Genomic DNA, 24,077 nt, shown 5'->3' with positions numbered 1-24,077 from the left:
CCTGATCAGGTTTCGCTTAGGACCGCAATATTAGCCACCTGTAACGCTGTTTAGTGATTTTTAATACCAAAGTTATTACGTGGCGTCCCATTATAACTGTTGTATAATAGCTTTTTTTTTTTGCAGCAGCAGCAGAATTACAAGTTGTGTAACGACTAATAAGCGTTTTCGTTATTCAATTCAGCCCTTGTATAACGTATTTTTCTTCGTGGTGTTCTAATTTATGTTTGCTTGGTTTTATTGCGATTGCAATTATAAGGGCACTCCAAGCGCATTTCTCCTGTCGGCGTCGCCGTGATGCTCCGTTTAAAGTCCAAGGGCGATAAAATCGTCGCCGCGCGCCGTATGCCGCATGTGCAACTGAAAACGTGCGAGGGTGAGCCGACGATGGTGGCTCAACCTCGCGCGCGCAAGGAAGGAAAGCGGGGAGGAAGCGCGCCGCCTTCCGTCGCGCGTAAGGCTGCTGGGGGAGGGGAAGGGGGCGTTCTACTCCAGCGGCGGCTACGTATGGCTCCGCCACGCGGCCCCTATCTTCATTGCGATCTGCGATGGGGACAGAGCGCGCCGAGTGTTGACACCTTCGTGTGCATTGTGTTCTGGCCACTTAGTTCGTGGTGAAGCGAGAGGCAGCACGAAGGTCACTTCGTTCACTGCTGCTGCCCCGCTTTCTCATTCCAACGTTTTGACAGCGAACGGGCAAGGTCATCGAGTGAGATGTGTTCACGTTCGCTTGCGCGTGCGTGACACCATGCCTGTTAATTTAGTTGCCAAGCGAATATTTACAAGTTTATACGACCGATAAAACTATTACCCTTACTTCGTATGTGGCTGTCTACTAATTTGCTATCGCAATCGTTGCTTCGCCTTCTGGGCGAAGCAATTCTGGGCGACTTCTTATAAGCTCTGTATTTTGGCATTATCAATGCACCGTCCGCCATCACACAATGCTCCAAATAGGGGTGCAGGAGGAATAAATAAATAGATTAATTAATTAATTAATTAATTAATGCTGCTTTTCCAGGAATCTTAGTAATCGCGTTTCCAGATGAGCGTTTTGGAGCTTTAAACAATGGCATACGCAGGACGCAACACCACAATGAAGCGCAACAGATTGATTGTTACCCGATAACAACTATGCTAGCTATGCACATGGCCTCGCATAGCTTTCGGCAAACAGCATATCACGCTATTTTGCTTAGAAAGGGAGATTTCGACTTTTCCTTCTCTATTCTGTATCGCATTTCTGGCCATGGGTACGAGATAAAGGCACGAGATAAATCGAACTTTATTGGGTGTACGTTAAAGAACTGCAGGTGGTCAAAATTAATCCAGAGTCCCCCACTTCGGCATGCCTCACAGTCAGATTGCTGATCTGGCACGTAAAACACCGGAATTAAAGTTGAATAAATCATAATTCAGCGGTTGCCGCTTTCAAAAGCTCTAATACTATCGATAGAGAGTCGTTCGTGCACATCAGATAATTCACTTTAGTAAACGAAGTTTCCCCTTCATTTCCAGCATTCAATCATAACTCTGCAGAGAAGTCAACCTCTGACACGCTATACTTCTTTGCTTAGAATCAGAGGGGTACAGAGCTCAAGTGCCGTTATGCTGTCCGCGCGCAGAGAACTTGTTTACACACATATATCACGAAGTAATGCTTATAATTCTGCATGCAGTAACCCGTGGCACCTTTTCCTGCATCAAGGAACGAGACAATCATGCTAATCATAGTCCCTCCCCTATCTCGCATTACTAATAGTTGGCACATGTTGTCGGCGGACAAATATACAACGCTTTTCTTTTTTTTTCTCTCTTCCCTGTAATGGCTGCTGAGAACTAAACCTTCAATAGCCGGAATCCTTATAAGAGGGGAAGTAACGCGTTTTCCTGAAATGTTGCCTTTCTAACGAGATTTCGATAGCTTGCGCACTTACGTCGTTAGCTCCAGTATGCCCCTGGCTAAACGACCACATCGTGTTCGGCTTGGCGCTTGACTCAAACTTAAGTGTTCACTAAACCACAGTTTATATACTTATAACCGCACGAAGCCAACTTATAAGTGTGGCGAAATCTTAGCTAGCTACTTGATGCCCCTTGTGAGTTCCACTGAAGCGCTTATCACTCGGTCAACAACAGCGGTTGTTTTGTTGATCTCACAGCCCTTGCGTAACGTTCAGCTGTTGGCTACTTAAAGAACTCCACGGTTAGGCCATTACTACTGCTTGCTTCGCGCTCGCTACCGAAGGGCACCTAACTGTATAGCATCGCTCGTTCTCCCGCTTTGGTAATTCTGTTGTTACTATAAGCTAAGAGCGATGAGTCACTCAGGAAGGTCTACAGTTGCCATCTCCAGTTGCGATATATGGCGGTTAAAAAGAAAGCACAAACGAACAGCACGAGCTGTGTTTTCTATCAGAGCCCCGCGACGACAACTGCGTTCTGAGAAAGAAAATGAGTGCCCGTTTTTCTGTGTAGAAGAAAATTACGTTCTGCAACCTCCCCGCCGTCCTCCGTCCATTTAGAGAGTGTGAGGCAAAAGAAACAAAAGTAAATAAATAAATAAATAAATAACTAAATAGGACATCAAAAGAAGAAAAAAAGAATATTCACGGTGGTGTGTTATGTCCGACTACTCAAGAATGTGCTGTCTTATTCCCCCGCTTAATGTTTATTTGCGTACATCTGCCCTGGCGGTATCCCTTTTATGCTACATCTGCAATGAGACGGAATCTGTGAATCATTTTTTTTAGCCTGCCGGTGGCATTCCACTCAACGAAAACGACTTTCGGAAATTCCGCTTTGTGTTTTTGGGCTGAGTTTATGTATAGTCCTGTTGTACTATCACTTGGAGCATTGGTGCTATAGGCTACCTGCTGTTATAAAAAGAATGAGTAAGCATTTGTTAGTTACCCTATTTCAATTATTATTATTATTATTATTATTATTATTATTTACCTCTTTTTTGTACAAAGATGACTACAGTGTATTACACATTATTATTATTATTTCATTTATATATTTTTGTTATCATAGAAGTTGTTTCTAGGCCTATATAAGCCTCGCAATGTGCCATTAATCATGAAATTGCTATTATCACCCTCATAATCGCCCTGAGGGTCAATACTTGAACTGCGGAAACAAGACGCACTGCACCGCGACCAACGCCAGAAAGCTTGCCGGCTCTTGCAGCAAAGCTGCGCTGGCCCTTCGGGTTCTATGGGTTCAATCTTCACAGTTTTATCAGAACCGGCGCGATTCACCCCAACTCTCATTACCCAGTCAGCATTGGACTTCTCGGTGCAATTCTGAGCCCATTTTGAGCGTAGGACGTGTAACCACCCGGTTGAAAACGACAACGGAAATCTCTGTCGCAAGTGCTGAAAATTCCGTCGCAACTACAGAAATTTCTGTTGCACGACAGAAGTTCCTGACGTTTGTGTAGTTGCGACAGAATATTTATGACGTTACGACAGAAATTCTGACGTCTCAACAGAAACATTCTGTCGCGACAACAAGAGTTCTGAAGCCGCAACAAAAGCTTTCTATCGCGACAGCGATTCCGACGTCGCAACAGGAACTCTCTGTCGCGGCGCTAGAAATGTGCCACTTCCTACCGCAACAACATAAGTTCTGACGCCGCGACAGAAGCGCTTTCTGTCGCGACGCTTGAAAATTGTAGGTCAGTTTCCCATCGGGTGTGTACACTGTACTTATCTTGCGCGGTATTCAATGGTGAGTTCTCTGAATCTGGAATGCTGATAGCAGGTATTAAAGTCAACGTAGCCAATTGCCGTAATTTTGCCGTGACGACGAGGCACCAGCCATGCCCTGACTGGCTTGCTCAAAATGGGCCGCTGGTCGAAATCAACGCGTAGATCGGCGGCAACTGCTGCGCATTCATTTTGTCTTATTTTCTAAGATGTGTCAAACAGGCTTGTCGACTCGCACGTACTGTGAAGCTAACACATCAGTTAGTTTTCCAGAAATTTTACATCAGCTTTTGCCAAACGGAAAAGAAGTATTGGGTTGTTTTTCACAACGCTGCGTGAAATTCTGTCTCGCTGGGGTACAGGCGAGACACGGGCGCCACCTACTATACCTACAGGCGCTACCGATGCTGGCACAGGCGCTACCGTGGGAAACCGGTACGCTAAGTGAGCACTTATCCGACGACAGCTTATGTAGCTGTTTTCCACTGAACACAGAAATTATATGCGCGCTCAAAAGTGTAAAGAGCGAGAGATAGCTGTCGAAATTTAGCCGATATGGATATCTTCTTAACGGATATGGATATCGTAAAGCAAAGTCGATGTTCTAGCACTTCACGGATAAGTTTTCGATGGCAACAAAACTTTTGCTCGTCTAGAGAGGTGCCAATTGGCGTAGCGGAGTGAAAGCGCACTTTGGCTCTCAGCGTACAAATGTAAACACCAGCTCGGACAGAGATTTGTACTGTTGACATGGTCAAAATGTACGAGTAACATCACGTTCGGCGTGATGCAGTGCTGAAAAAAAAATATATTTTTTTAGTTTGTCAATTTTTTAATTTTTTGCACCAACAAATTTACATAGTCATAAAGAGTGCTCTGTTGACTTTTTAAATAAATGATGATCAAGGACTACAGAACGTCAAACTACAGGACGTCAGACTATACAGGACGTCAGACTATACAGGACGTCAGACTAGAGGACTTCAGACTACAGGCGTCAGACAACAGACGGCAGACTACAGACGTCGGACAACGGAACGTCCGAAAATGCGACAGATTGAAATTTTCTCTTGTGTTTTTCAATAGGGAACGTCGCAAGGATGCTTGCATATTCGAACGAGTGGAGAAACGTAGCAAAATATGTCGCTTCTAGCTCCGCCCACGCGAGTGAAGGACGAACACCGGCGAACCGTAATAAAATTTGCACACAACGACGTTGCGCATGCCTTTGTGCCTATAAGATGAGCATTTAATGCGAACAATTTCAAACCAATGCAAGCACGCACGTCACTTCTTTCCTACACACCGTTATGATTCGTCATTCACAAACTTTTTTGGTACCGAGTAAACAAAACAAAAATTTCATTTCAGTTCGTTCACCTATTGAGTACCATACAACTGACATCTTTACAAGCGAGAACAAGTGGAACTTTTTCCCGATCGCCTCTGGTGTTGTCGTGAACGGAGCGTAATTGCAGACATTAACTTTTATTTCTCCAGGGCACAGTACAACGAGCCAAAGCAAGATGAAACGCCTTACGCGGGGGGGGGGGGGGAGGGAGGGGGGCTGCACGTGTCCCTTCTGACGTAGAGGGAGCCCCGAGAAACGTGACCAACCTGGAAAGAGCGTCTCAATGACGCCAAGCGAACGCAGAAGTCGCATTTGTCTCACTCCTCTCTCGTCCGTAACGGGAAGCCCATTGCTCCTTCTTCATTACTTTTGAAATTTTTCTTTGATCTCATACGCAGGTTCTTTTTTTTGCGTGTTTTGTTTTGTTTCTTTTTGTTTCTTTTTTTTTTTCTCGCTAGAGTCCTGGCGCGTCACCTACTGATAAGCCATAGGATTAGCCCTGCACGATGTCACTGTACTGCCTTGATCCCAGACTCCTTTGTTTCTGCAGTGCATACTTGTCTCTTAAGAGACGCACGCATATAGCTAGGAAGAAAAAGAAACTGACGACGACACACGCGGCATTATAGCTATATATAAAGCAGCCGGAAGAGAGAGACACAATAAGGACTAGCATTTACTGCACTGTAGAGACATGCTTCGCAAGAGCCAAGGCCCTTTAATCTGAAGGAGGTTCGTGCAAGAATTGTTCGTAAGAGCAGAGGCCGGCCAGTATTGTCTTTGAAACACGGGATCATTAAGGAAGGCGGCTAGCCAACAGCAAGCAGCCACGACGAGCGAGAAGCTTTGCGAAATCAACACCAGGGGTGGAATTCAGAAGGCTTCTTGTTTCTAAGTGCTCTTCGGTAGTGGGCGGAGGCTTTCGTTAACAATGTATTGCCCAGCATCAGGATTTGCTGTCACCTGCTTTTATCCGCAGTCTTCTTTTTATTTTCTTTGTGTATGAGCTTTTTTGTGAATACGGGTCCTGAGGCCAAATGCGTGGAGTTTCTTTTTCGTAAGTGTTCTTTGCAATAAGCCGGTCATCTTCGATAATAATAATTCCGGCATCAACATTGACTGGAATTTTCTCTTACGAGCAATTCTAGCGCAAAAGCTTTCGTCGAATAGGGACCTAGTGTTCTTGCTTTTCTGTGTACGTTTTCTTAACGGCGAACATCATATATTTCAGTAGGCACAAACTAAAGCCACGAAGCAGTCTTTCCGTAACTGACGTCTTTCGAAGGAGCAGGAGGATTGTTGACGGCAGGACATCTGTAGAGTTTGCGTAAGAGGCGATATCCTATGAGCGAAACATGATACAGAGAGAGCAAGACGAAGCCACTGATACAGGCGGTGTATGCGCGTGGAACCGTATTACTTAAAGAGGGAAATATAGCAAGCGGGAATCAACCGAGACCTTTGCACAATATTCCATTTCGCACCGCCTTATAAACTCTCGAGAACGCGCCGGGCTGGGAACTGTCAAATCTAACTGCTCTTCATCTTAGCAATTCATCCTGAGTAGTCCAAAACAGAAAAAAAGGTAAAGCAAGAAAGAACGAACTTATGGCCGTCTTCGCATGTGGAAGCTTCCCATCCAATTGGCTTAAGCTCTGGACGCACCGAATGTTTCGAAATGCCGGCTTCCATAAAGGTGCACCCCCCCCCCCTCCCACCATGATTCTATCTTCCCTTTCGCGAACGGTTAGACCGAGGTTATGATTTCGCAAAGGGGATATACAAGCGGGCTCTCCAATTCCTCGCACGAGCGAATCCCAGCGGATAATATTTTCTTCTTCGTTACGTTTTTTTTTTTTTGCTTTTTTTGTCTCTCTTCAAGAGTGTCTCTTTCGCACGGTCATACGTTTGTTCGCGAAGGAGGCGAAAATCGAAAGCAACGTGCGACATTCCACCAGGAGCCCGCTTCTCCTCCGATAAGAGCAAAGCGTTCACCGAAACTACATTTGACCGAACTTGAGTAGTTTTGAAACGCCCATTCAACGCTATCGATGAAAATCTAGCCTCACGCGGTTCGCAAGCGATGACCAAGACACTGATCTGAAAATCACCCTCCCCGCTGGCGAAGAGGCTTTTGCGTTGCGTTGCTAAGCCCGTGCCGAGGGCGCGGGATCGAATCCCGGCCACGGACGGCGGCCACATTTTTGTGGGAGCAAAATGCAAGAACGCCCATGTACCATGCATTGGGTGCACGCTAAAGAACCCCACGTGGTCAAAATTAATGCGGACTACCCCCTTACGTGTGCCTCATAATCATATCCTATAGTTTTGACATGTAAAATCACCGAATTTTTTTTTTATCTGAAGATCTATACGCATAATATGGCAGAGTAAATTGATTCGCCTGGATGGGCGGCTACTACTGAATCGCCGGCATCTTCATGGGACCGATTTAGCACCTGATTCACACACCCGTCATTTGCGCCTTCCCGTCACCATCCCGTCATCGTCCCGTCACCGTCACGACATAGTTGTTTTCTCGCAGTTTTCCGCTCAAGGAGAGGTCGCCGGTGAGGTTTAGAGAATCGGACAGCGTCGTACTGCGACCAGTTTTTGAGGAGAAATTGTCGAGGAACCGCTGTCCCGTGACGAACGCCGGTACCGTTACAGTGGCCGGATGGGACGGCGTGGATAACGGGTATCCAAATCAGGCCTAAGAGACGCCATGTGCTGGAACGCATCCTTGAAAAGGTGCTCCGACATTTACCGAAAATGCGGTTCAAGATAGCTGAGCGACCGACTCTGGAAAACGTGGACCCATGCTTACAAAAGAAAGCTCCTACGGCAGTACTGTTCGTAAAAGCAGATACCAGACAATCCTGTTGCTGACCATATAATTAGCGAATGCGACTGGCCAATGGTAAACGGCGGTTACGAACAAACGGCACGGTGCATTCAGCCCGTCGTGATTTCTGGACGTGCAACTTCCGACGTGATGGTACAAGGTGCTGTAGATTTCCAACTGAAAGGCCCACAGGCCGGATATATAGAACTCCGCGAATACACAGACAAAAATTATATAACTCCTTTCTTAAGCGTGAACTGCCATTAGGCTTTCATAAAAAGTGCCGATGCTTAGGAACTTCAAATTTGTGCTTCAGTACGTTAAACACTGTGCACTGCGCAGGCAACTTCACCTTCGTCCCTAAGCATATATTTATGCCTCTACCACTTAGCAGCTAAAAAAAAAAAATATGACTGCCACTACTGAGCATGATTTGCTGCTGGAGTGTCACAAAATCAGGACATCTGACATGTACTGTTACTTTGTTCGCTTTATGACCAGCAGAGGCGAGAAATGTTTGTCAAGATCAATATAATGCGGAGACCTGCATCCTCATCAGGGGCTATTGTGTTTTACTGTGTGTCTTTGTAAGCATTTTTTGCACACATTTCTTTCACGTATACTCTGCTACTGCCCACTTAACGGGGTGGCGATGTCTGCAGTCAAGCGGGACTGCGACGCTGTTTCTTTCCTCGCTGACCTCACTTTTTTTTGGAAAGACTGGAATAAATTGATTGTTTGATTTATTGATTGATTCTTGAACCGTGCCTATCTCCACAGATTAGAAAGAGGGCATTGTGAGATGTCCAGAACGTTCCCGTTTCGTGCAAATTTTCTCTAATGTACAGACAGTGTATATGATTTTAAACTTTACATTTATTTTTTATTAACTATTATTCTTTTACTCTCTACTGCATTGCGCATACGTCTGACGTTTACGTTTATTTACACTTATTGGACATCGCGCCTAAATGTGACATCGCGGCATCCGCTATTTGTTTCTTTTGCATTTCTTCTTCTTTTTTTCATTTTAACCGGTATTATTTTAGAAATTTTTCACCTCTCGTAGCGCCGCAGCCCATATATAAGTGAAAGGGAACGTGAGGAAGCACGTGCTTCCAGACTGTCCATCTGATCCTCTAGCTATAAATAAATGTCTCGTACTCGAAATCCATCGATTCACTGAGGGGCGCCTAAGCGAGTGCGTTTTGTAGTCCTCGGAGTCAAGTCCGGTGGCCATAACCACAACTGCAGCTGGGGACGCAATGTCCGACACTTCCCGACCCGATCGACGAAGCAGGATAGCGCAAGTCGCAACCTGAAATCCAGAAAGTTCGTGTGCGAGAGGCGTGCGCCGTAGCCACCGCCTCCAAGTGCGAAGGTCAAGAGCAATGCTAGGCCTGTGAAACGCACACACAAGGTGGGGAAGAGGGTTTCGCGCGGGATGCGAAAATAAATAATGGGGAAATGAGTTAAGTTAGGTCAATAGCAGAACAGTGGCACGACATCGATTAGATATTCGAATTGTGGGGTTTTGCTGGTCAAAACGACGATTTGATTATGAGGCACGCAGTATTCGGGCTCTCCAAATTGATTGCGACCACCTGAGTTTTTTTTTTTCTTTTCTTTTGTTTAACGTGCATTCAATGCACGGTACACGACACCGAAATGCGTCCGCCGCGATCGAGATCGAGCACGTGATCGACCTCGTGCCCAGTATAAAGCAACACCATAACAGCTGAGCTATCCCGCGGCGGATGAAGACATTGACGTTCTCCGTATAAAGAAAAACAGGACGGTAGGTTGACACTGTCCCATCTTCTCCTGGCACTTAGAACAATAATAACAAGAAACAACGTAGGCAAAGGGGCACGTCAAAGTCACTTTCGGTGCGGCTTACGAACCCGCTCCAACTACTTAACATTTAATGACGTTAGATATTTTTGTCTGCACGCGAAGCACAGGGGAAGCGCAAAGGTACGCACATTTCGTCTGTGATGGGCCCGCACGTTTATCACGCATTGCGTCTAACGAACGAACGCTCCGACACCTAGCGATATATGCCGCAGGTCGCAACCACGTTCCATATGGTTTAGTAGATCTGCGAATGCAGTCGGCATTGAACGTACGACGCTGAAAACGTGTTATGCGGGTGGTGTCCAAAGAACATCTCGGCTATAGTACAGAGAGAGAGAGAGAAAATGATAAATGAAAGGTAGGGAGGTTAACCAGGACTGAGCCCGGTTGGCTACCCTACGCTGGGGAAAGGGAAAGGGGGACGGAAAGATTTAAAAAAAAAAGAGAGAGAAAGTCCACTGGAGATATCAGTCGGTCACTCAGTCCGGATCACAGACGCTGACTCAATCCGGTCGCTTTCAAATATCGCAGCAGCAGAAGTGTTGCTTTGGCTGATACGCTTTGGTATTCCGAGGTATATGTAACAACACGATGTCGAGCGGCGCTAGTTGGTAGACGTTAAAAAAATAAAGATGTAGAAGGGCAAGAAACACACGTATGAGCAACGTGAGGGAACGGAAAACTGTCAAGAAAGGGGATTCACTAAAAGCTGGATACAGTGGCGATGTACGTATAGTTACAGTTTCTTGCGCCATCCGTGATATACGCTATTTCTTGTGCCCTCCGCTGAGAATACACAGGAAACCGTGTAGCTATACTTAAATCATCAGTATGTCTAATCAACAACAAAAATTCACTTTCGACTGAAGCGCTCCCCTGTCTGCAGCGTTCTGTTGCCGCGCATTTCTGTGCGTGTCCTCTTGCGCTTCAAGATCTTGCAGTCGTGTAAACAAACGCGGAGCCGCGCTAAAGAAGTCGCAACTTGTTTTGTTCAGCTAGGGTTTCGTAACCGTGCGTTTAAACGGCGTAGCTACATGATCATTTCCGCGTACTGACATCATCAGAGTGCGCTTCAACCTATACAACTTCGCGCTTGGCAGCAGCCACCAAGCCAACGCGACGGGTCATGATGGGTGTGTCGTTCTAGGTATACGTCTTGATTATTACGGCATCTTCGGTGCACTCGCATGCACGACAGACATTCTCTTTCATCCGAATTTCGGCTCTAAGCATTGAGGCAAAAACCTTTCGGATTTTTTCCGCGTGTTCGATGAGGGGTTTTGAAAGCTGACAATAACGCAAATGAAGCACGCATTCGGAGGCGCGTCACCGGGTCGTGCGGAGGACGCTCGGGCATTGTGTCTCTTGCGAAGCACTGCCGGTTGTTTTGACGAAGACATGCACTGCCATATGACTGACGGACAAAGAAATGGCACTACAACAGGAGCAGACAAAAGACGGGGAACTACACCATCAAAAACAAAAAGAAAGAAAGAGAACGGAACGTGTGAGTCAGTGTTTATACGTCGTAAACAGGAGAACGCACGCTCTCGATAATTTTCAAATTCTGAACGAAAGTACGGTTAGAGGGAGGAAAGCAAAAATACGAAAGCTAGGGGGATCAAACAGACGAGCGCCCGATTTGCTACCCAGAGTATTGGGCGTAAGGGAAAGGTGAAAAACAAAGAGGGAAAGAAGGAGAGAAAATACCGTTGAGATATTTAAACGGACATGCCAACTTGCATCGATTATAAGACAAGCTCACGTCTTGCTCTCGAATCGCAACTATGACATGCTACTTGTAGATTCGCTGACTCAGACATCCAGGAGAAACGCGCCCCCGTAAAAATGACCGAGTCAGCGGCCGAGGATCTCTGCGAGCTGATATTAAAGTTTCAATGTGATCGATTCAACATACACGTCTTGTACCAACGGTGTTTGTGATTTCATTTGTCATATTTTTTTTCTATTAACCACATTTTAGCTAGGATGTGGTGTATTTCTCAACAGGCTTCGAACGAAGGACGTTCAGACAGTACGAAACCGAAAAAGAAAGCTGAAACCACCGATACACGCAAACGTGCAATCGTTCATTCCCGAACGTCGAGTTCAGCGCAGCTGTCGTCTTTGTAAAGCAACGTGCCTTCAGAGCCCGAGTGGAATGACGTGAGCGTGTACTTTGGAAGTCTTTTTTTTTTCTTTAACGATGAAGCTAGTAAGCACTGGGAAAGGTTGAACTATACACCAGGGGCTCGACTAGCTAACGGACGTCATGGAAGCGCCAGTCAGAACCTCTCACGTACGATACAGTGACCCTGCAGGAAAGCTTTCGTTCGTTAAACAAAACGGTGCGTATTCGAGGCTAGAATGAGGTAGAGCTCGTTTTCGGAAATTTCTCTTGGTCGCTCGGAAGCGGACTGCGTTTATTTGGAACCGTGGAACAGTCAGAAAGAGGCCACGCGTGAAGAGCACAGTTCGGTGGACAAACGCCTGTTCGTTTGCCAACAGTTTGAAAGCAAAGTTAGAGAAGCTATAGAACTAGCGACAAGGCAAACTCATCGTAAGTTTGTTGGACTGCTTGAAAACTAACTGCTGACATGTCGGGCATTACACGAACGTCAAGTGGGCGCAACGTCGAACATTCACCGCCAGTCGTGGATCTACCCCGAAACAAGGACTGCCCGAGAAAGGATACTAGGCACTGTTCAGCTACTAATGGATCAGACAATTGTAGGCGCTAGCTTATGGTCGGTAAGCTCGCTAAGCCACTACTGCAATGTACACGTGACCGGGGCCTTCACGCTTTCGTTGAAATACCTATGTCCCACGGCAAGCTTCACGAACAAAAAGTGAAGGACTATTAAAAGATACAGAAACGACGGCTCATACATTCAAGCTATATTAAAGAAAAGAAAAGAGAACAGTTTAGGAAACAAACCACTCTCGCAAGAAAAGATTACACAAATTTCGCGCAGTGGCTCGCCTTATCGCTAGGAGCTTTGTGAGAGTGAACAATAACGCCTTCTCTCTCAGTACCAGTATGTAGCCTCGTCAATGCTCGCACATAGCGCACTCGTATTGGCCGGCATCTCGGCTGCCTGCGCGGTCACAGCTAAGGGGCGCGCACTGGCGGCGCTGCCGGCGAGCAACAAACACACACGCAGGTGCATTGTCTCACCCCAGTCGAAGACGACGTCGGACGAAGAGGCCTTCCTGCTCTCCGCCGACGACAGCGGCGTGTTCACTTTGCGCGGAGCGTACAGCTGGCTCAGGTATCCGTACAGACATCCGCTGCAATGCTGCAGGCAGCCCTTCAGGCAGGCTGCCATCGCCTGCCACACGTACACCACGCGCTGGAGTCGTTCTCGCAAACAAAGTGTCGAACAACCACAACAACAACGACACTCACGCACGCACGGACAAAGAAATCACTACGAATCACTCGGAAAGTGCTTAAAGCGAAAACAAATGGGAAGGAGTATCGAAGTCGTTCTTCTTCTCCAAAACTGCCAGCACGGAACGGGGGAGGTTACAGCGCGGGCTCGCGCTCCTACAACTACGGCGGCCGCAGTGGCACGCGCGCTGCGAGCTGCCGCGCCGTGCACCGGCAACACTTCGGCGCCGGCCGCAACGAAATCGAAGGCGGAGTCGGAGCGCCGAAGCAGCTCCCTCGCAGGCACTCTCTCTCCCTTCTTTTCTTTCCTTCTCTCTCATGCGCCAGCAGGCGGCGGGCGCCGATTTTCAGAAAGGGTGAAAGTGAAAGAGAGAGCACTTATGCCGTTAAACGGAGAGCAAGAAGACGCGTGACGTCGTTCGACGTCACGAAGGTGTGAGAAAACTCCCAACGAAGCGGTTCAGCAGCGCGCCAGGTTGTGGAAAGAAAGGGAGAACGCGCGCTCTCCATTTCGCCAAACGTTACTCTCGCAGGGAAGCTGCTCGTAGCGTTGCCGTAGCAACGCGCTGAGGACGCCGCCGCTTCTGCGGAGGCTCTGCTTTTGATTAAACGCGCGGGATCCAAGGCGTCGACTTCCGCCCACTGACCGGCGACCCACGTCTCGGTGTTGACACTTGACCCGGCGCGGAGACAGAACCCCGCGGCAAGGAGATATCTTGACGACACCGTAGGAGCCTTGGCGTAGGCGGCATATAAGGAGGGAGTAACTTAGGGGGCGGAGACGGGGTGAGAAGTTGGGAGGGGGCGGGTGAGGTTGGCGGAACAATAGTAACGCAAGTGAATGAAGAAAGCTGCTTCTTCCATCTTCTCAAGTTGCCAGATCACGTAGACTCGACAGACGTCATGCATGGATTCGGGGACTTCGAATCTAAAGGTTGTGTCAACAAGTCGCCTATTCAAATAAGAGGCACGCTATAGCGTGCGCTTGGTCTTTGTTTCCTTTCTCTGTGATACGGATGTCATGCTAAAAAAGAAAAGAGGCAGCTTTCGTCAGACACAACAAAGGACTGAAGGAAAATGATAGAGCTAACTATAATGACTTCCTAAGTGCAGAAAGAAAACTGATTGCCAGAGCAGTCGGTTCTTTTGTAGCTTACGAATATGCGGATATTGTACTGCGGTTCAATTAGAATTAAGAAACAGTGCGTGAAAATGGAATAGAGGCGATCATTAATAACGACGATGGCTCTCTCTCTTTCCTTTTTTTTCTCTTTTATTTTCTTTCTTTCCCTTCTTTTTCTTTTTTTGCTTTCTTGTTTAACTTATGCACCGAGTAAAGCACGCTTTTTATCGGAAGCAAACGTCCCTAGTAACCTGCAGATGTACTACAGGAAAAAATACATCGCTATTTTCCTGGGCGAGCCTTGATAACCTCCTACTTTCGAATACGGTTCTCCGCCTTTGTTTTTTTTTTTTTTCTTTCTTTTGCCTATGACCCATCTGTCCCGTTACCCTTTCGAATAAAATCTGTACAACATAGGCGAAGCCGAAAAATATCAAGAACTGCAGTAACGTCACATAAGGGATGAAGACGAAGGCGTAAAAGGAGCGCGTTTATTTCGAATACCGTTCGTAGAAAGTTCGATGGAACACCATCTGATCAGGTAAAATCATTGTGAGGAGTGAAGCAGGTGACGGAAAGCAGAAAAAATTTGAGCCGGATACGGATGAAGTTTTTGTTCACCGGTACGCAGATTGTGGGAAAGGAATACGCGTGGGCCTTGAAACGTTATTTTGTCTAGACTACGGTCGGCGACCTGCTTCGTTTCTAACCATGATTTTTCTTGAGCGGACGATGTGTTGAGTCGAAATATAGACTAGGTATACAGTTTTTGAAACAAATTTGATTCTTTCGCGTCTTCGCATTTATTCCTACACGACGTCACTGCGTTCTTACGTTGCGCTAATTTTGCACAAACTATTAACAGAGCAGATATCATTTCCGACAGGGTATGTCATGAAAGAAACGTTTCATCCAGGACGAGTAAAAAAGTGGAGGGGCGGGTCGAAAGCGTGTCGATATTTAAAAAAACTCGAAACCACGGTTCGAACTTCAGATGGCTTCACAGTGTAGCATAACTTGTGCTAGCGGTGTTGTGCTGTATACTATTAAGTCTATAGCACTAGCAATAGGACTTGGTATGATGGTGAATAAACGTTACTTGTGTTAGCAAGCGAAAGCTTCTGCCGAGGCGGACGGTCTCCTCATTCCAAGGGGCCATGCGTCCTGGGCAGCCTCCGAGCCCTGTCCGCCAGAGCAATTTTCTTCGCTTGTTGAGGGGCCTCGTATGCGTTCAAGCCACCTTTCGTGGCTTTTCATTCTGAGGCCCCTTAACCCGTACTGCTACGGGAATCACGAAACTTTGAATTTCAGCACGTCTCCGGGACAGCACGTCTCCGGGTCTCTTCAGCAACCTACTTACCGTTGTTATCTTCGCGGTCTAAACAACAATCACAACAGCCGCGACGGCGACGCTCTCGTTTACCTTTTTTCACGCGCACGCCCCAGCGAGTCACGGGTTGAGGCGGCAACAACGACAAACGGACTGACGAAGCCGAAGGCACGGTGGTCCACGCCGCTGCTGCAGACTCGAGGTTATTAACACGGACGAGCTGCGACAGTCGCCGAGTTCTTTTCCTCGGGTTCGGCGGCTGGCGTCTCTTCAGCAACCTACTTACCGTTGTTATCTTCGCGGTCTAAACAACAATCACAACAGCCGCGACGGCGACGCTCTCGTTTACCTTTTTTCACGCGCACGCCCCAGCGAGTCACAGGTTGAGGCGGCAACAACGACAAACGGACTGACGAAGCCGAAGGCACGGTGGTCCACGCCGCTGCTGCAGACTCGAGGTTATTAACACGGACGAGCTGCGACAGTCGCCGAGTTCTTTTCCTCGGGTTCGGCGGCTGGCGTCACGACGGGTTCACAATGACGGCTGACCTTCACCTTGCGAGTCACCATGCGTCGGTGCTCCCTCGAAAGACACGCGAGACGTTCAAGTATAAGCGAGCGGCGATGCGGCAAACGCGAAAGCGGCGCATCCTCCCTTGCGCCTCGACGACGACGCTTTGCGACGGCGAAATGGCGAGACCGAGATAGCTCTTCCATCCCAAGGGCACTGCGAGGTCCTAAACCGGAGCGGGCAGCATCTTTATTCTGTATATGCGTCGCATCTTTCTTTTTCCTGCCTCCAACTGTCTCTTATTCCTGCACAGCCTTGCTAGCGTCTCCGTAGCTGCAGATTCTGTTTCTTACTTCTGTCGCCGGGCCTTCTTCTAGGAAATACTCGGCAGGGATCGGACGGTGCCCGGCCGCGATGTGCGTGCGCGTTTATGACAATAGCCAGTCATATTAAGACGGCGGATCGTAAAGGCGAGCGCTATCACGCGGCAATGGCCGCGCCCCAATGTGTACGACATTAGAGTTTATGCCGCACCGGTCACCGCGCTCAGTGTACCTTTGAGCGACCCTTTTTTTCTTTGTGTGTGTGTGTAAGTAATATTTCGTGCTCGAGTGTCTCCAATAATTTCCGGGTCGTCGACTCTACAGGAGATGTCATCACTCGCACATGCAGTCGGCCGCAAAAGTTTCCGGAACGTGGCCTTTGCGATAACGCTCGACTCGAGCGAAGCCAGGGCACACAAACGCCGAACTGGAAGGTTCCATGTATAATATCTTTCTCTGGCGGCCTAAACAGCGATGCATTAAATTAGACGCGCCGTGCCCCAAGAGAGCGGAAATTCAGATTTCTCGCGCGACCTGTGTTCACCGCGTAATCTTTTGCGGCCGACTCTACATCGCTATCTCCATCTCTGTTGCATAGCTTTTATAGTCGTTCATTTTCACATGCGTAGGCGAGAAAGAGAGGCCGTTTTCAGTGTGTCTGCTGCGGACAAGCCGGAAATGCGCCACTGAAAATACGTGATTGCAGTCGGATACGCTTTGTATCGCTGCGTGCAGTAGCAATCGCACTCGGCAACTCGTTCGACACAGATCACGACAGGACGAAACGAGTGTCGTGTGTTCTCGACACTCTGCGCGCCGTTGTTGTCGCGTGATTAAATAGTAGTTTTGCTAGTTGTGAGAACCGTAAAAGAAGCACGGCATCTAGAGAATTCATCTCTCTTAATAAAACAAAGATGCGGCTTCAGGCATCAATATTACTTGCGTGTGTTGTCGTTTCTTTTCTTATTCTTATTCTTTTTTTTTTCGATGCGGAGAGCAGAGGCTCTACATTCATGTGCAGAATGGGCAAGACTGGCAAGGAAGGAAAATTGAACAATGATGAGGCGCGACATTTCGCCTTGTCTAAGGTTGTTGGCAAAGATCTGCGAGAAAAAAAAAATGTGACAAGTCTTTTCATACACGTCTCTCTCTCTCTCTCTCTCTCTCTCTCTCTCTCTCTCTCTCTCTGTTATTTTTAAAGCGAAAATTTCTCTGCCTCTTCCCACCATTTGCGGGTGCTGGTTGCGGCTGTTTCGCCGATCGTACAACAACTTAGACCACTGGGCATACTCCGCATAGCCACTGGATACGTTCGAACTGGTCATGTGCTATTGGGTGTGTGTCCGAACAGACAACTTGGACTACCGAGTGTGTGCAAGTGACCACGTGCCATAGGGCAGGTCAACAATATTGGCCAGTCCTAAAGAATAGGTGTGTGCCACTGGATATGTGACCCAGGGTATGTGCGCGAATTGACAAGTAGAACAAGAGGCAAGAAGCGAAGAAGTCGGCACGAGAAGCAGCTGACCACCGAGCAAAAAAAAGAAAGCTGAGTGAGAACAAAATGGAACCAGAGCCTGCATGGAGCAAGGATATCGAGCGTTGAGCTATACAGCGAAGAAGTGAAGTGAGAATTAGTACTTGAGTAAAGATCAAAGAATACTTCGCTCATGTCAAATTCCCACATACGCTTGGGTCCGCCAACCTTATTTACACGTAAATTATTATTTACTCGTTTAATTATTGATTGTTAACGATTTGATGATTATTATTAATTCAGTTAATCAATCAGTTAATAATCATTAGCTTATTCGTTTAATTAATGTTATTTGTCTTCATTCAGCTATTCGTGCAAAGCTGGAAATGGACATAACTGATGTAATAACATTACAGAGTTACATTACAAATCGATAAGATGAGGACGAAAGCAAGCACGAAGCAACAAGGCCTTTCAGATACTGTTTAAACTCACGCCCCCACTTTTCACACCTTTATAACCGCGCTACAGTCGGCCATCCAGTTTTCTAATAGGCCCACAGCATTTTCCTAAACGTTGGGGGACCCCTTCTTCCTTCCCCCAGAGCAGGGTAGCCAACCAGACCCTTGAATGGTTAACATCCCTGCCTTCCTTATGTATATATATATTTTGGATGGCCTACAAAAGCCGCTTTAAGTCAACACCAACAGCGCATCTGCCCAGTGTATAGAACAGCGCGTGTTGTCTATGCAAATCGTTAATTAGCCCGCGTAACCAATGTTGTCTTGCGTAAGGGATCGTGGAACGCTTCCTAGTTGGCCTAATTATCTCATTCTTTTTTTTTTTTCCTTCTTCAAGAATACAAGCATATGATTGCGAAAGAGCACGTTATGCTCTTTTTGCAAAGTGCCGTAAATCGCCTAATAGAACACACACGGGATTCACATCTAAAGACAGACATGTAGCGGTAGCTGCATTACAAAGCAGGGCTTCCTCAAGGTAGGCACCATCGGGGACGATCCAGTTAGTCGCACGTGAGTCGTTCATGCCAATGTTGATATGAGGCTTCTGGTGATTCCAGCATTTCAATGGCTTGTGGTGGCGCACTGAAGCTGCTGCCAGGTTTTGTTCTCACCCCTATTCCTCTCTGTCGCTCTCTCTCTCACACACAATGTGATATTATATATATATATATATATATATATATATATATATATATATATATATATGTGTCTGTGTGTGTGTGTGTCAGACGACACGAGTACAGGATTCAAAGGAACGGGCTAGTCGCAGGGATAGGACAAATCCAGACCCTGTCCCGCATGCAGCCACGCGTTTACGTCCGAGCTCGTTTGCGCACGCATATAAAGCTAGACGGCTCTGGCGGCCGGTGGAAACAAAAGGCCCATCTATTCTCAGGGGCCTCGGGACAAGCGTGAATACGCTTTTGCGACGAGCAGGGCACGCGCGGGAACGGCGCTAGCGACAGAAGTGGTAGCAACACAACCGCGTAGCAGCAGGAGCATCACCAGCCAACGACCCGCACCACCGGGCTCTCGTCTTCCGGCCCGAGGGTCCTCCTTTGAAACGGCCGACCTCCTATACATAGCCGCACAAAGCACGGCCCGGCACAGCCGCTACTATTGCCGGACCGCTTCCTGACAGTGTCACCGACACCGACAGTGCAGCCCGGCGACATCGTTCGTCTCTTTCGTTTCTTATTTTTTTTTTAGTACACACCCTCTCAGCGAGATCCGGACCACTTCACAGGGTACGCACACGGCGGTAAGTGGAGCAGTCACTGCGCACGTCAGCGCTTTCAGCCACTTAGAGCCGTGTCGCCGCACTACAGATGCGTGCGTCAAAATGGTGTCCCAAAACATTGGGCTTCTCACCACGTAGTTGGAAAAAAAAAGAAAGAAAGCAGCGCTACGCTACAACAGTGCCGTAAGTCAACCAGAATACTCCCCCCCCCCCCCCCATCCCCCGCCCCCGACCTACGTACAACACTTTCTAATTACAGCTAAATGTGAAGCGAATGCGGGCGTTCTTGCGAGGCCAGAAACTAATTCGTCCGACGATGTCGGCGTTGCTGAAGTTGTTATAACAAGCACTATAAGCATCCAACGCTGGGAAGCAAAGATGGAAGCCAAATGTATATGTATGGATGAAGTGGAGCTGAAGGAAAACCGAGTTATGCTTATCGCATTCATATAGGACTTGGGTGACAGACAGGCAGAGTGGGGGTGGTTCAAAAAAGTTTTTGACCAGTGCCGGAGGGCTGATTGCAGAATTGGAATAGGAAAGTTTGGAATAGCTTTACATTATAGCGCCCCAGATCTACCACCGTCGCTGAACTAAAAAGCAGCTGAGCTTGCTCCTGTTGTACGAGAAACACAGTAGCCCCGTACAAATCTACACGGACTGATCGACTACATCGACCTGTTCTGGTGGTGCTGTGTTTATACCGACAAGAGGGGTAACACTGCGATTCACGACGTATCATGTCGTCATGACGGCTACGGCTGCAGAACTCCCGGCTCTACGCAGTGCACTTCAATTTATTGACGCAAAGGATCCGAGTGTATGAGGCATGTTTTCCGACCCGAGACCGGCTTTCCACTGTATACAGTCAGTTCTCCGAAGCGTAGCTCACAAGCAGTTAACACAGGATATTGGCAAACCCCACCACAACGTCAAAAAATAAAAATGAAGAAGAAGAAGGCCACGAAATTATTTTACATTGGCTACCTGGCTATGCGAAGTCAGCGGAACTGATCACGCAGACAAAGCTGCCCGATAGTCGCATCAAGACGAACACAGCGTTCCCATTCCTCTTTCCAGCACAGACCCCGCAAGACAGCTTCGTCACCCGGCACGTAAGTTCTGTTTAACAGAGTAGAACACCCCAAATATCAGGCGCACCAGCATACACGATGTCAACCCTTCGCTCCAAGTCCGACTTCCACATGGGCTTCACCGAAGCGAGACATCGCTTCTATACCGGCTGTGGTTAGGAGTGACTTTCACAAAGGCGGGCACTACTTTAATTGAAATGACTGGCAATGCTGCATGCGACGTCTGCGGCGTGGAAGAGAACATCGAACATTTATTGTGCCACTGTCATCGATTTCAGTCGGAAAGACAAACAGTATCCATCGCTTTGCGACGACTGGACGAGCGGCCGTTGTCCGCGCAGGCACTACTCGAAGGCTATCGCCATCGCTCGTCGGCCCACAAGGCGGTGAAGGCACTTCTGTCTTTCTTGAGGGCGACTGGCCTGCGTGAACGCCTTTGACTTGGTGGGGCCCTCCGCGCACGCGCGCGAACTCACCACGTATTTTGTCCCTTTGCCGTCCTCTCTCTATCTCATCTATCTTTTCCGTCGCCCAGTGCAGGGTAACCAAGCAGACGCATTTCTAGTTAACGTCCCTGCCTATACTCTTTATTTCCTGCTCCATTATATCATCTCACAGGAACCTTTTAGGCGGGTTTCTCTTGAGACAGGCGAGTCTATTTTTCTGCGTCAGTAGAACGTTATTTAAATTCAGAACGAAAGAGCACGTGCGAAGAAGCGTGACAGCGTTTATTTGAACTCTGTATTTGAATACCAGCAGTATCGTGCGGGCATGCGTGGGTTACTAGCAGCCCGAATGCGTATTTCTCTTTGAAATGTGGAAACAGCGTTCACCGGCCGACTGATCTGATCCAGCCAAACATGACAAGGACAGACCTAGCGACCGGACAACCAATCTGGGGCCCGATTCACAAAACCTTTCGTTCGTAAGTGCTCTTTTTGCACTGGCTAGTTCCCTTCGCTAATAACATGTCGAGCGTCAGGATTTGATGGAATTTTCTCTTACGAACAATTCTAGCGTAAGAGTGTTTTGTGAATGTCGGTCCAGATCTTTGCGGCGTGACGGTACACAGTCAGACGTATCAGACTTGAACTGACCTGAGCATACCCGGCAGAACACAACACGACGCGGCCAGACCCTACACGGCAGGACACAACACGACAAGACACGATCAACTAACCAACCGACCAACCGACCAACCGAGTCGAATCGACTCGAATAATATGGTTTGATTTGATAAACCTGCTTATGTGGGCATTTCCTAAACAAACGATTGCCATATGAGAGAGAAAGGACATGAAATACAGAAAGGAAAGAAACGAGAAGAACTTTAGCGCCCCACGCTGCAATACATCTATAACAACAACAATGCAAAACAACAAATGCAACTGATGACATCATTGCAATGCAAGCGAGGACTCAGCTATACACCTATACATGCACTGCCCCCCCCCCCCCCCATTTTGCATCGTTCCAAAATAACAGAGCGTAGAGTAAGTAATTCACTTTAGTCTGGCCAGTTCCAAAGGTCAGAGTTAAGTCTGACTACAACACCAAAGATGTAGTCAGACTACAATAGCAAAGATAGAGAGATAAAAGGGGAGAAAAGACAGAGAGGTTAGCGAGTGTAAGTACCGGCTGGCTACCCTGTGCTGTGGCAAGGGGTACATGGAATAAAAGGTGAGAGAAGAAAAAAAATTGAGAGAAACTCACAAAGCAACGCGATGGTACGCGCTACAACTTTCAAAGACGGTCGCACCATTCACAAGCCCTTAAGATCTTGAGTGCCGAAACCCGTTGGACAAGTGCCCTAGAACTCGTCCCCGTCACAACGTGTCAAGAAAAGTGCTCGCGACCGCGCTCGAAAAACTGGACGATCGCCCCTTCACAGAAGAAGAAAGTATTACACTATCAAATTTACACCTAAAAAATGCAGAAATGCCGCTACAATTAAACAAAAGAAAGAAAATGCGGAGGAAATGCATCTCAGAGCGATTCAGGACGTAACGGTAAGCGCCAGCACAGACGACCGAGCGGCAGCCAGTCGGGAACGGTTACACCGCAAAGGGAACACAAACAGAAATAAGCAGAGAAGGACAGGAGTAGCGCGAGAAGACTTGCGGTCGATGCAGCCTCAAGCGAAGGCATTTATTTCACGTCGTGCATATGCGAAATACATCTCGCGCACTTACTCGCACCAACTCGACTCCGTCCCAACGCGCGTCATAAATCAGCAGCACGGCTGCGCAGAATTTTCTCGTATTAAGCAGCGAGAAGGAAATTATTCATCCTTTCTTTTTTATTTTTTCCCCAAGAGATTCTTGGTGAATTCAATAAGCGTCTCATAACAGTTCATCGCTGCGTCTTTCGAGACTCTTAAGAAAAGAAAACAGAAAAACAACTATTACACGAAGTGGGAAGCGCTCCGCGTTAAGGGCGCGACGATCTCTCGAAGGTCATACACATCCCAGGAGAAATTAGTTAAAGAGCACTATAGGTACAAAACTAAATGTTTCATGAGTCCAAGGATCGCGATAGCGCCAAGGATAAGAACAAACGGGCAGGACGACGAGCTTATAATGTCGGGGGATGGGGACAGCGGAGAAGGAAAAAAAAGGAATACGTTTGGGGACGAGAAACTCTCGAGAGGCACTGCCTTCTCATTATTGAATCAGGTCCCGCGAATAACAAGTCATCCGCGCAAGGGTGTCTGCTCTTCGAGTGGGAAGAAATGGTGGCACACGTTTGCAACACACGCCGGAAGGCAACCTTTCAGCGTCTATCGCCTCTGCCGTGCAGCGCCCGAGCTCATACATTTTCTTTCTTTATGCGCGAGCAGGAAATCCGGAGTGCACACCGTGTTTCTTTCATAAATGTCGAGGGGATCTTGAGGAAAGGTCAGGGTTGGCCGTGGGAGTATAGCTTCTTGGTGGACAGCGCGTGCGCGTTTACTAATCTAGCAGCGAGGTCTGCACTTTACGTCCCGAAAGTTTCAGAGCTCGTTCGTGTACTCCATCCGTCACACTTAAACACAATGTTTTCGTTATCTTCTTTTTTTTTCTCATTTCTTTGCGACGGGCAACTTGAGTTCCTGCGCAAATATAAGTGCGGCTTACGATCGTCTTCGTCCCCCCAGAGTAGGTTAGCCAACCAGACGCACTGCTGGTCAACATCCCTGCCTTCTCTCTTTATACTCCTCCTCCTCCTCCTCCTCCTCCTTCTCCTCCTACCTTGTCTCTCTTCACCGAGAGTGCGTCTAGAAATTACGACGTTAGAAGCCTACCTTGCGTGTTCC

At 47.7% G+C, this 24,077-nt stretch overlaps 1 protein-coding gene across 7 annotated transcripts in view; it reads right to left on the bottom strand.

The window, feature by feature from the left end:
* The window catches only part of Epac (Exchange protein directly activated by cAMP), a 794,549-nt gene that overhangs the window by 139,036 nt on the left and 631,436 nt on the right, over positions 1-24,077 (bottom strand). Inside the window, exon 1 of one of the 7 annotated variants that reach the window (XM_050187983.3) lies at positions 12,945-13,396. The exons of the other annotated variants lie outside the window; for them this stretch is intronic. Coding sequence (XP_050043940.1) covers positions 12,945-13,095 — 151 coding nt within the window. The 5' untranslated portion in view covers positions 13,096-13,396. Of the gene's footprint in view, positions 1-12,944; positions 13,397-24,077 lie in introns of those variants that run through there. 7 annotated transcript variants of the gene reach the window in all.

This window comes from Dermacentor andersoni, chromosome 2 (genome assembly GCF_023375885.2).
Source record: "Dermacentor andersoni chromosome 2, qqDerAnde1_hic_scaffold, whole genome shotgun sequence".
In the NCBI taxonomy this organism is placed as follows: domain Eukaryota; kingdom Metazoa; phylum Arthropoda; class Arachnida; order Ixodida; family Ixodidae; genus Dermacentor; species Dermacentor andersoni.
Note: the sequence above shows the minus strand (reverse complement) of the source record. Positions and strands in the feature narration are given on the sequence as shown.